Below are 12,556 nucleotides of genomic sequence, written 5' to 3'. Positions count from 1 at the left end.
CTGGCCTCTTTCCTGTTGCATAATCCACTCAAGGCTGCATATTTTCACTGCTGCTGTGAGGTATTTGTGCTAGACCACAGTAAGCTCCTTGTAGGGTTATTTTTGTCGTATTAATGATCACTAGTCACAAAGTTAGAACTTAAAAGGAATTTATCAGCTGATATGATAACATATGACACATGTCTAGAGGGATGGAGAGACAACAAAAAGATGATCCCTGTAGTGATATCCATTAAAAATATCAGGGAGAGTTTCCATCTTAAAGGGGACATATCATGCTGATCCCTGAGTTAATACTTACATATAAAATAATAAAGTTGAAAACAAGACCTTTCACCCCCTGAATTTTCAAAAAATGAGATATTGTATTTTTTCTGATATCCTAGAACCAGATTGATGCCTCTGAAAATAGGTCATTGCCAGTTGGCCGCGAGATTTCGACGGTCGTGACTACACGAGGATCCTTTCTTTTTATTGGAGTAATCTGATAAAGCAGCTCCTCCTCTGTGATGTCAGTTAGTCACACAACCGCCACCGAGGGATACACCCACCAAGAGCCGAGTATAAATACAGCTTCCTACTAGCTCTGGCTAACTTGACTGAGAGCTAGATGCAGGGACTCTGCTCTGCTGAGCAGCTCGGCTTTACGTGGTGAATTAGCAGTTAAAACACTGTAGTTTTAGCAGACGTCGTAATACTTGTGATACTGTACATGCACTGTGAACCTGGACCACAATAATGCTGCGGTAATAACATAGTGAGGAACTGACGGTAGAGGTGATCTTTAGACTACACTTTCAGCATGATGGATAAAACAGACAGAGAAAAGTGAAGGAGCAGGATGGAGCCCTGTTATAGAAATAGTTTATTGGTGAAGTCTGCCTATATTTCCACGTATAAACTATACATGTTACAGTACCGCTTTGACTCACCACACTGAAGCGTCCTGAGATGATCTGTGTCCAGGTGGATTTTCTTCCTCCTGAGCTGCAGAACCGTCTGGGTCTGACTCGGGGTCCAATACAAAAGGACGTATCCTACACTCTGCCATTTTATTAGTGCTATCAATGCCTTACGGTGAAGTTTTGGCAAACAGCAAACTTGCTCGGTCTGCCCCATTCAATGTGGCGATTTTGTAAATACTGCCATGCTGCAAAAACCGCCCCCTGGCTCTACCCCCTCCGCCCCTCTGATAGAACTGACCAATCAGAGCACAAAGGGCTGTGACGTGAGGTTACTGGAGGTCATTCTCCAAACGGAGCGTTTCAACTAGATCTTCAGAATGGCCTAAAATGAGGAGATTGAAAACGCTATTGTGGGGCAATGAAGGAACTAAATGACTTGTACTGAGGGCAGAAATGCTTTACAGGCATCCTAGTCCGGCATAGTGAAAAGGAGAAACAAGCATGATATGTCCGCTCTAAAGACTCTTGACCCCATTACCTAAAATCTTCCACTGAAGCCAATGGCCTAACCTCCAGTAGATGTTGGTGACCTGCATTTGACCGAAAGCATGTTGACAGTAAACCAGACCATGACAATGAGCACCCAGAGCTGAGTACAGAGCATGTCCAAAGGCTATGCAACAGAACTCCCAGGATCCCATGTGGGAATGCAGATCATTTCTCCATCTCATCAAAGACGTGTTGTAATTCAAACTCAGTGTCATGCTTGTTAAATCTTATCTTTGAAGTTACACTGTTCATGTGATGAAGCTTTCATGTATTATCCATGACAACTGTGAATACATGTGGTACATTGTCATGTGAAGTATGAGATCAATACATGTTTACAAAATGATTATATAAGAGTGACTTAGATATATAAAAACTAAACACAAGGTTTGACTAGTTTTAAATATGTGTATTTAGAGGTAAGAGGTAACAAAAAGCCTCATTCAAAGGTCTTTTCTACATTATAGATACATCAATTGTTTTTTGTTTAATAGTGTAGAATAATCTAGCCAACTAACCACATTAAATTGCTGCAGCAATATACTTCAACCTTCAACAACATTCAGTAATAGTGCTGAAAAATCAATAATAGCTGAGTCTTTGACCTCCTCACTCATTCCACCCTTGAGGACAAAGAGGAGAATATATCAATATTTCTTTTTTACTTTTGTTGAAGTGTTTTTAAACTATGTTTTGTATGGCGTCCTTGGGTGCCATGAAAGGTGCCTTGAAATAAACTGTATTATCATTATTATTATTATAATCTATCAATGCATTTTTCTCTTACCAGAACTTTCCTGCTGCATGGATGGCTCAATGGCTTTTCCTGGGCAGAAAGTGACAGTTATTATTTGCAGTGCTTCTACTTTTTATGCATTTATTTTCACATTACCTTTAAAATCATCTGGACACTCACCTTTACTTTTCCCTTTACTTCCTGCACTGCTTTTATCACTTCTAGGTCTCTTCTTGGGCGACATCCTTGCTCTCAGAAGAACTCCACTAATGAGAGACAGATGGTTTACTTGAAGTGTGACATTAATACTTGCAAAACCAGGAAATACATTTATATCCTTTGTAAATTTCACCATTTTTATCTCATCAAAACACAAGGGCAAATCAACATCCCTCTTGTATTATTATCAACTCATGTGGCGACATCTTGTGGCTGTTGGGAGAATTACCAAGATTGCACTTTAATGTAAAAGGAATAGAATAGAATAGAAGAGTCAGCGGGTCAGAGTCAATGGGACATTATCCAACGATCTGTCTTCTTCTACCGGTTCCCCACAGGGCTGTCTCTTATCTGCCTTCTTGTACATTCTCTACACCAATGACTGTCGCAGCCACTTCAACAATACATTCATCATAAAATACGCTGATGACTCGGTTATCGTCAGCCTACTTGGTGATGATGAGGACGGCCATGGTCCAGTTATTGATGACTTTCTGCATTAGTGTAACAGAAGTTTTTTGGAAGTCAACGTTTCAAAAACAAAAGAAATTTGTGTGGATTTCAGGCGTACTCCTCATATTGCTCAGAATAGTGTTGTCCATGGTCAGTCTGTTGAAATTGTACCTTACCACAAATATCTGGGCACGATAATTGATGAAAAACTGAAATTTGACCTGAACACTGAGATGCTGTGTAAAAAGGGTCAGCAACGCCTTTATTGCTTGAGGAAATAAGCAAAATTCCAAGTTGATAAGACCCTGATGAAAATGTTTTACTGTGCTTAAATTGAGTCTCTCCTCACCTTTTCTATTATCTATTGGTACGGTAACCTCTGTACCAAGGATAAGAATTCCCTCGGGAAAATTGTAAAGGTGGCATCTGACGATGCTCACCCACTTAACCCTGAGTACAGGCTTCTTCCCCTTGGTCTGCGTCTGTGTGTCCCACGAGCTACTAAAAACAGGGACAAACACTCATTTGTTCCTGTCTCCATTCAAGCATTGAATAAGGCTGAGAGAAGAAAGTATTGATCTTAGTTTGTGTCTGCTACCTTAGCGATGTTATGTTGTTGATGTTACTGGCACCTAGGCACTCTTCGAGACACTGTACTTACTGGACACTGTGTGTCTTGCTATAAATTTGTGCACTTTAACGGTTACTGTGTGCCCGGAACCTACATCTTATACCCAATTTGCCCTCTGGGGACACCGATAAAATTGAATCTGAATCTAGAAGATAAATAAAATACACAAATTAAATTTATCTTTGAAGGCTTCCTTAGCCAAATTGTTTTTCTTTGTTTTTCAGTTTGTAGGTATCTCACTTATAGCTATGGGATAATATTTAGCACTGATTATTGAATGTTGTTGAAGGCTGAATCATATTATCGTAGCGATTAATTGTGGTTAGTTATGGCTAGACTATTCTACATTGGGGAAAAATAGATAAATCAATAACTAAACAAAAAACAAATAAATAAATAAACAAATGTCTTCTTGCACTGTACTGTAGAACAATGAAATGCTATCGTATAAAGTGCTGAAAGAAAAAAAAGAAGGTCAATATATATTGGTTGCAACATCACAATGGCATCCAGGAAGACAAAATAAACAGGTATTTTTATCTGGATTAATAGTCATACTTCTGTCTAAACACCATTTCAGGTGATACAGGTCTTGATTAGCTTTAAAAACAAGTCAGCATTGGCAAATGTTGTTAAAATAATAGGTTTCAGTAGTCAATATAATAAGGAGCCACAATAAATTAACGTTGTTATTTCAAAGCACAAATTAATTTTGCAAATAAATTCGTCTGTCAGCATGTTTGAGTTTAACAAACATACAATAAAATCACCCAGTGGCTATCAACAAGCCATTGAATTAGTAGCTACTTTAGCATGACGTGCTAGCAAGCTGACGAGTTGGAGAAAAAACTAATGGAATAAATAACATAAGAAGGTCAAGAGAAACGGACAATTTGTGGCAAACATTTTCAACGAATGTGCTGTAGTTCTGGATAATAATAAAGAAAACATTAGAGAAGCTGCTGTTTCACTTTAAAATGTTTAAAAAGTTCGTGTTTACCCGCTAGCTTGAAATCTGCCCACCAGCCGGTCAGTTTGGTTGCCAGGGGTAACAGAACACTGAACAAGTCTTGACGGACATCTCCGAGAGCCAATCAGATTCCACATTTGGTGTTACGTCATTGAATTGTAAAAAAGTTACCTGAGCCGTTCAAACAGGTTGGGCTCGCTCCCTGTCAACACAAAACACCCTCCGGAAATTTTAACGAACCAAATTTCCTCAAGACATGGATTTTAAAGCTAAGGAGCAGATTTTTAAACAAGTTTTGGATTTTTAATTTACCGACTGAACGCGCGTGAAGGAGTCAACAGGTGGATCTCATTAGTAGTCGATTTACCTGCTGCTGCCTTGGTAAGTAAGCACTGTGTAGTGTGTAAGTGTCTGTTTTCATTCATTTCCTGTGTTTGACGGAATCAACGGATATCTGTTTCATCTTTACTCGTCCTGGTGATTTTTAGCTGCAATGGTTGAGGCTGGTCAGGTGTCAACACGTGAGCTTCAGTGTCTTATTCAACAATACTCAGGTGCACCTGACTTCTCTTCCTTCCTCCTCCTAGATAGTGGCTGATAAGTCAGTCGTCTTCATGTGGAGAAAAACAATAACAGTAGAGCCTTATTGATAGTCTGTTAAAATAAGGTTTTCCTCTTTTTTTTTTTTTTTAACAATAACTCAACAAGGAAGAGTGACCTTTAACATTTTCCAGAAGTTGTTAAAAGTGGAGCTGTTAAGTTGTTAAAACAGTTACGTGATAATAAATCTTTTATTTGATCAAAGCTGGAGGCCTGGAGTTTGGGAGGTCATCTCAAACCCCCTTTTTGTTGAAAACATCACACATTGAATTTTGTATGTTTTACTTTTTTGCAATCTACACTTTATTTTCTTCATGTAAGCTACATATTATTCATTTACTTCAGACATGGAGGAGTCCAGTGACTTGTACGATGAGTATGAGACAAATGATACCCTCCCCTGGGCAGCCCACCAACACCAGTGTCTGGAAGACCAAGACGATGTGGAGTTTCTCAGAAGGAAGATTAAATATTACTTCATGAACCCCTGTGAGAAGTACCACGCTCGGGGCCGAAAACCATGGAAGCTCTTACTGCAGATCATCAAGATTGCCATTATTACCATCCAGGTCTGATACCCAAACATGTGATTAATAGATGCTGTTTGTGTTAATGTCACCAAATTCACAACATTTTGTCTTTTCTTTGTCTTGTTTCCTCCATCTCAGCTGGTTTCTTTCGGGCTGAGCAACCAGATGGTTGTCACATTTAAGGAGGAGAATCTGATGACTTTCAAACACCTCTTCTTGAAAGACTATGTTGATGGGGGAATGGACACGTATGCTGTTTACAGACAGGATGATGTTTATGATCACATTGATTACATTATTCTGAAGGTAAATAAGGACCACTCAGAAAACATGGTTTTGTGCTCCACGGAAATTGTTGATGTGCCGGTTTAATTGGTTTATGTAACTAGTAGCTGTTTCCGTTTGCGTGTCTGTAAATCATTCTTGGATTGTTATCACTGTACATGCTTATACGACAGAGCCCTTAAAAGTTCTCATGACCAGTTACAGCTTGTCATGGGATTGAACTTTGCTCATATTTATTCAGTCCATCTTTTTTTGTGTATCACCTCAGCATATTCAACAACTTTCACTTTAATCAGTGCTTCACAAACAAAGGTATTTGTAGATGAGCGGTAACATCTGAACCTGACTAATGCATGGATAGGTGGTGGGAAAGTTAGCTTAAAGTGGTTAAGTCAGTAAACAGAGATATTTGTTTTATTTTTTCAGTATGGACACTTGCACAACACCACAGTTGGCAACCATGAGTATGAGAAAAAGGGCAACTTGTACACACCCATGTCACTGTGTCAGGAGTTCTACCAAAATGGCTCCATCTTCCCCAGCAATGAGACCTTTGAGATTGATGCCCAAGTAACCACTGGTATGTATGAGCACAGAAGAGGATACTAACACCATGTTTTGCTCAAAAACAAAGAATATTTTTTGTTGATATTCAGTCAAAAAAAAAAGAAAAGAAAAAAATGCTAACTTCTTCTTCTTCAAAAAAAAGTGCATTTTTTTTTGCAAAAACAAACTTAAAATTAAAAAAAATGTGGCCTATTTATTAAATGTCTTTTTTTACATTTTTGCAAAAGAATTAAACATGAAAAATAAATACATTTTTGACATTTAATTTTTACTTAATGTTGATATTAAATCAACAAAAGAAAAGGGAAAAGTGTCAACTTTTTCGAAAAATAAATAAAAAAATGTGCATAGTTTTTTTTTCATTCATCAACTAAAAATCTGACCTATTAATTAAATGTCTTTTTTTAATTTTTGCAAAAGAATTAAACATGAAAAATTAATAAATTTTTGACATTTATTTACTGAATTTTTACTTAATTTTTCCACTTTTTGTATTTGTTAAAAAAATTTTCCTTGAATTTTTTTTTTTTTTTTGCAAATTCTGAAATTTTAATTTTTGGCGTAATATGTGCAATTATAAAATTTCATTTTTTCTGTTTTTTTTTTTTTTTTTTTTTTTTTTTTAATATTTGTATTTCAGAATTTTTTGAAATTTTAGCAAATGTTTTTAAACTTTTGTTGATTTAAGTCAAAAGAGAAAAGGAAAAATTGCTAACTTTTTCCAAAATAAATAAAAGAATTTGCCTTTTTTATCTATTTTATTTTGTATTTTTTTGTGCAAATACTTACAATTTTAAAAAACTGAAATCTTGCCTATTTATTTAATGTTTTTTTTTAATTTTTGAAAATAAATTAAACTTGAAAAAAATAACACATTGACATTTAATTTTCATTATTTTTTTCATTTTTTTGCAAATTTTTAATTTTTTAATTTTTGTTGTAATGTGTGAAATTTTTTAAATTTCTTTTTTTTGCTTTTTTTTTTAAATATTTTTAATATCAGAATTTTTTGAAACTTGAGCAAATGTATTTCCTTTTTCTTTGTCTTAATGGATATTTTGGCAAATTTGTCAGAATTAATCTAATCACTAAGATATCCCAAAAAAGAATAAAGAGTCTCAATGCTTGTTAATACTTTTGGGGTATTTTTCCTTCAGAGTGTCTTGAAATCTTTCCCATGTATCACCCTACGCTGCGGGACAAGTATCCACATTTTGAACTACATTTCAAAAGGTTTGAGCCTAAATCATCTTTTTCTTTTTGATTTGAATTTGATGTGACAGCCTCTTCAGTAAATGTGCCTGCTTTGTCTTCCAGATTGCTCACTGTGAAGATGAGTTTTGTTCTCAAGGCCATAAATCTACAGACTGTGAGACACAGAGAGCTGCCAGACTGCTACGACTTCAATGTTATTGTACGTTATTAAACTTCTCTTCAGGGCTCAACAAACACTACTGCATCACATCAGACGTTTAAAACTAGTGATATGACATAGACATATAATGCAGTGATTTATTGGGACACTTCCCCTATTAAAATGAAGTTTCTGTGCTCATAAATGAAACTACAGGAGTACAAACCGTTCAGCAGGCTGCTCATTTTTTAGTTAAATATTATCTTCAGGGCCTCACAAGAGAATGTCTAGCTGCTGGGTTTGGCTATTGAGTTGTTTTCCTGTTAGAAACGTGTCTGAAGCGCAGCTGTCTCATTAACAGATCACTTTCGACAACCAAGTCCACAGCGGCAGGATAAAGATTGACCTGGAAACTGACGTAGACATCAACGAATGCAAAGACTGGAAAGTAACTGGAGCATGTGAGTAGTGGAATGATTTGAATGTGTATCATCAGGTTTTACTTTCACATTCAGGGTTTCTTAAGGTACATCAAGGCTGTTGTTTGAAGCTTAACTGAGCAGTAAACTTGTTGAATGTTTGACTCTGATTTTTAATGTATCTGTACTTCCAGCTGCCAGGAACATAAACCTGACTGTGCTGTTTGACTGCCTCATCATCATAACCTGCATCACTTCCTGTGCCCTCTGCACACGCTCAGTGATCAACGGCATCCAGCTGCAGTTTGTAAGTCAGCTTAAATGACTGGAAAACAATGAGATGTTGACGTGACAACGTGTGCTTTTACTGTTGTTTATAATGCAGCTTCTCTACATCTTTCCTCAACAGGAGTACATGCTCTACTGCAGGACCAAGTGTGGTAAAGAGGTCCCGCTGTCTGACAAGTTGGAGTTTCTGAATGGCTGGTACATCCTGATCATCGTCAGCGACATGTTGACCATCATAGGCTCCATTCTCAAGATAGAAATCCAGACCAAGGTGATGTATATCACACAGTGACGGAGGTCCCTGTAAACTAAAACTTCATTAGTCACATTTTTACCATCATGTGTTTCTTTTAGGTTGTTACAAGTTACGACATCTGCAGCATCTTTCTCGGGATTGGTACCATGTTTGTGTGGATCGGGGTCATCCGCTACATGGGCTACTTCAGGAAGTACAATGTAAGACCACGTTTTTTGAAGGCTCATTTTGTAGATGTCACTTTGCTTTACCTGCTTGACTGGATCTTAAGAGCTAAGATAAACTGATCTGGATATAGAATAGAATAGAATACCAGAAGGCTACTCTGCCCTCTGGTATTCCCTCTGTTGCTGGGTTAGCATGGCTAGCTTGTCCATCTTATTGGAGATAGATCTTACGTTCCCAATAACGTTGGATGGAAGGACAGGTCGATGTGGTCACTTCTTAGCTCACACTTGAGAACCAGCACGTCGCCCTCACCTCCTTCTACTCGCCTTGTGGGGAAACATCTGGCCTAGCACCAGTTAGCATTGACATGCTACAGGCTGCTAACAGCTGATTTCACATGTTAACAATGCAGCCATGGTTACATGTAGGATCTCCAGACAAACAGGAGCAAAAATTGTAAAAGTATCACTGAAGACAAAACCAGTTTGGCGTCCATGACCAACAAATGAACCAACCGCTTTGTTACAGATGAAAAAATCTTCTACCTTTTGTTTTGCGTCTGTTTTCTCAGACTCTTATCCTGACGCTCCGTGCAGCTTTCCCAAATGTGATCCGTTTCATCTGCTGTGCTGGAATCATCTACATCAGCTACTGTTTCTGCGGCTGGATCGTCCTTGGCCCCTATCATGAGAAGGTGACAACAGTGTTGATGATCTTTATGTGATCACTTGTGATCATGAGGAACAGACGAATAACATGTTTCCCTCTTTGTCCTTTCCAGTTCCGCACATTGAACACGGTGTCTGAGTGTCTCTTCTCCCTGATCAACGGAGACGACATGTATCCCACCTTTAAGAACATGAAGCAGAAGAGCAGCCTGGTGTGGCTCTTTAGCCGGGTCTACCTCTACAGCTTTGTGTCCCTCTTCATCTACATGGTGCTCAGCCTCTTCATCACAATCATCACTGACACCTACGACACCATTAAGGTAACCCTTACTCTCATTCCAGACAGTAGTGATGGGTCTGGCGACACCGAGGCCTCGGCGCATGTGTCGAGCTCATAGAATGAAGCCCTGTGTTGGTGCGCGAATCGCTTTGAGAAAGTCACGTGACCGATACAGCTGCTGTGTTTCCTTTTATTTCCTTTTTTTTCATTCTGTTCCTCTTAGTTTCTGCTTGATCTGAAGCTGGCGATCTTTCTCCAAAAACTGAACTGCCAATACACAAAAAGATATTTTTGTTTGATTAAAACTTTCTTTTAAAATGAAACCTCCCTGCCTCAGAGATAAGCAACATCATCAGTCACGACACTTTAACTTTGATTCACATTAGAACTCGTGTTTACATTATTTGACTATATATCTTAAAGATATGAAAGATATTTTAAATTTAGATTACTATACAATATAAAATGTAACAATTTGTATAATTTTGTGTATTCTGGGTCATTAAATCAGTACGCCAGTTGAGTCTCTTTGAACTCTGCATCCTGCAATGATGTTTAAGATCCAGCAGGTGTCCATATTGAGCGACACAGTACCGACACAGTATCAATACAGTTTGGGTAATGTGCCACAACGGTTCAAGAGGCCTCATCGACCCATCACTACCAGAAAGTTAAAAGCTACTGTCCCATTTTTATTGTATCTAGTTATCAAAGATTACCTCAAATTCTTCACAAACTCAGATCCTTTATACAATTTTATGAAGAAACACTAAAGAAAAACACCAAAGCTTTGGATCATCTGAGACGTTTTTTCTATTTAAATGGCCTGTAATTTACTTACACACAGTATCTGGGTAGATGACACTCCTCCTGCTGTTAAAGAAAAGTACTATTTGAGTTTCTGCCCATATGTAAAAGTCTGCCACCCTGTGTAAACAGCCACTTCCTGTCTGGTTTCATGCAGCAACAGCAGCAGAGTGGACTCCCAACGTCCGAGCTGCAGAAGTTCCTGTCAGTGTGTAAAGATCTGCCCAACTCTGGGCTGTACAGACTGAGCAAGGACAAAAGCTGCTTCTTAGACTGCTGCATCAACAGGTAGGTCCAATTGGGCTCACTCTGTTTACAGCCAATGGTGAAGGGATTGTTTTATCAAGCCTGGAAACCAAAGTACCATGATGATGATACACTGCTGTCTTTGGTTGTAGTATTGTTAACTATAGTATTTGTGATGCACCTTACAGATATTAGGGATGGAACGGTTCACAAAATCCACTGTTAGGTTCTAATCATGGTTTTGAAGTCACGGTTTTCAGTTTGGTGTACATTGTTGTTGTTTTTTAACACTTTTATTTTTACATAAACCCTAATAATCCACTATTAACAGATTATTTTAAAAATTCTGTCATGTAAAGTTATGAAAAACCTGAAAGAATGAGGCTATTTCCCATTTGAAACATCATTAAAGCTGAGTAAAACATTGCTAGTTTTAACATGCTAACTTCTTAGCAAGGAAAGTCTCTATTGGCTGTCCCAGAAGTCACTAAAAGAGACAGAAAGCACTTATTTATTTATTTAATTATTTATGTGTGTGTGTGTATATATATATATATATTTATATATATATATATATATATATATATATATATATATATATATATATATATATATATATATATATATATATATATATATTCTTTAATTAATTTTTGGTATTTTTTAAATAATTTGTTTAATATTATTATTATTATTTTTTTTATTATTTGTTTTAAACTGTCATTGTTTCACTTAACTCTTCTAATTCTTATAACGTTTTTTATTATTAATTTATTTTCTAGTTATTGTTATTACTATTACTTTGTATATGTATGTTTATATAGCTTATTATTTTCTCTTCCTTTTTTCTAAATATTTTAAATATTTATTATTTTATTGAATTATTTTCTATCATTTTTTGTTATCATTATAATTTTTTTTATCTTATCTTATTTTATTTATTTATTTATTTTTATTTTTTCTCTTTTATTCTGAAAAACTTTATGCAGATTTAGAAATCTAATCTAAAGAGCTCCCAGACAGCAGAACGACACACAACCTTCGCCTCGTGTTGCGCATGGTCATGATCGGAGCTACATACTCGCTTCAAATTGAGTTGTAAAACACAGAAAACAGAAAAACACAAACTGTACAGAGCACACGTGCCCCGAACCGAGTGAGGAAACAGAACGTTTTTTTTTTTTTTTTTCATAAACTGTTCCATCCCTAACAGATATGTACTTTTGCACTTTGCATCTACACTGAGCTGTTTTCTCTTGTAGGTTCAGGAGACCTAAGGAGGAGATTCTGTCTTCAGAGGCGTAGCAGGAAGTGATGAAAACATGAACTACAGCCCAACACTGGATGAGCACTTTATACGACGGATGTTAAATGAGAGAGAAAATCAGTCAAACATTTGTCCTCTACTCAACCTCACTCATTGATTTTTAACTTTTCTGTGCTGAAACAACCAAACCCTACGTAGCCTGACTTAAACATAATGCACTGAGGTGGAGAGCATCTTTTGTAAATACACATTCATATTGTATATATATCCACATATACCTTTATAGATGATCAACCTGTCACTTAAAATTCATATTTTTGGTGTTTTTCTGTTGCTTTGCACTTTATAGGGCTCTGTG

At 36.9% G+C, this 12,556-nt stretch overlaps 1 protein-coding gene across 2 annotated transcripts; it reads left to right on the top strand.

The window, feature by feature from the left end:
* Positions 1-4,615: 4,615 nt before the first annotated feature.
* Positions 4,616-12,556, top strand: mcoln3b (mucolipin TRP cation channel 3b). 2 transcript variants are annotated; one of them, XM_074667802.1, is made up of 14 exons: positions 4,616-4,844; positions 5,409-5,632; positions 5,732-5,899; positions 6,305-6,458; positions 7,603-7,678; positions 7,763-7,859; positions 8,161-8,260; positions 8,413-8,525; positions 8,628-8,777; positions 8,861-8,962; positions 9,502-9,624; positions 9,712-9,918; positions 10,843-10,973; positions 12,194-12,554. In XM_074667802.1, the coding sequence occupies exons 2-14, from the start codon at positions 5,411-5,413 to the stop codon at positions 12,234-12,236; spliced, it is 1,686 nt and encodes a 561-aa protein (XP_074523903.1). In that variant the 5' UTR covers positions 4,616-4,844; positions 5,409-5,410; the 3' UTR covers positions 12,237-12,554. The 2 variants fall into 2 exon arrangements, with proteins under 2 accessions (XP_074523903.1, XP_074523902.1); XM_074667801.1 differs by lacking the exon at positions 4,616-4,844 and adding an exon at positions 4,866-5,017 and having other exon boundaries at positions 12,194-12,556.

The sequence above is a fragment of the Halichoeres trimaculatus genome, unplaced genomic scaffold (assembly GCF_033239565.1).
Source record: "Halichoeres trimaculatus isolate MK-OKI-2021-1 unplaced genomic scaffold, fHalTri1.1 fHalTri1_scaffold_4, whole genome shotgun sequence".
NCBI lineage: Eukaryota > Metazoa > Chordata > Actinopteri > Labriformes > Labridae > Halichoeres > Halichoeres trimaculatus.
Note: the sequence above shows the minus strand (reverse complement) of the source record. Positions and strands in the feature narration are given on the sequence as shown.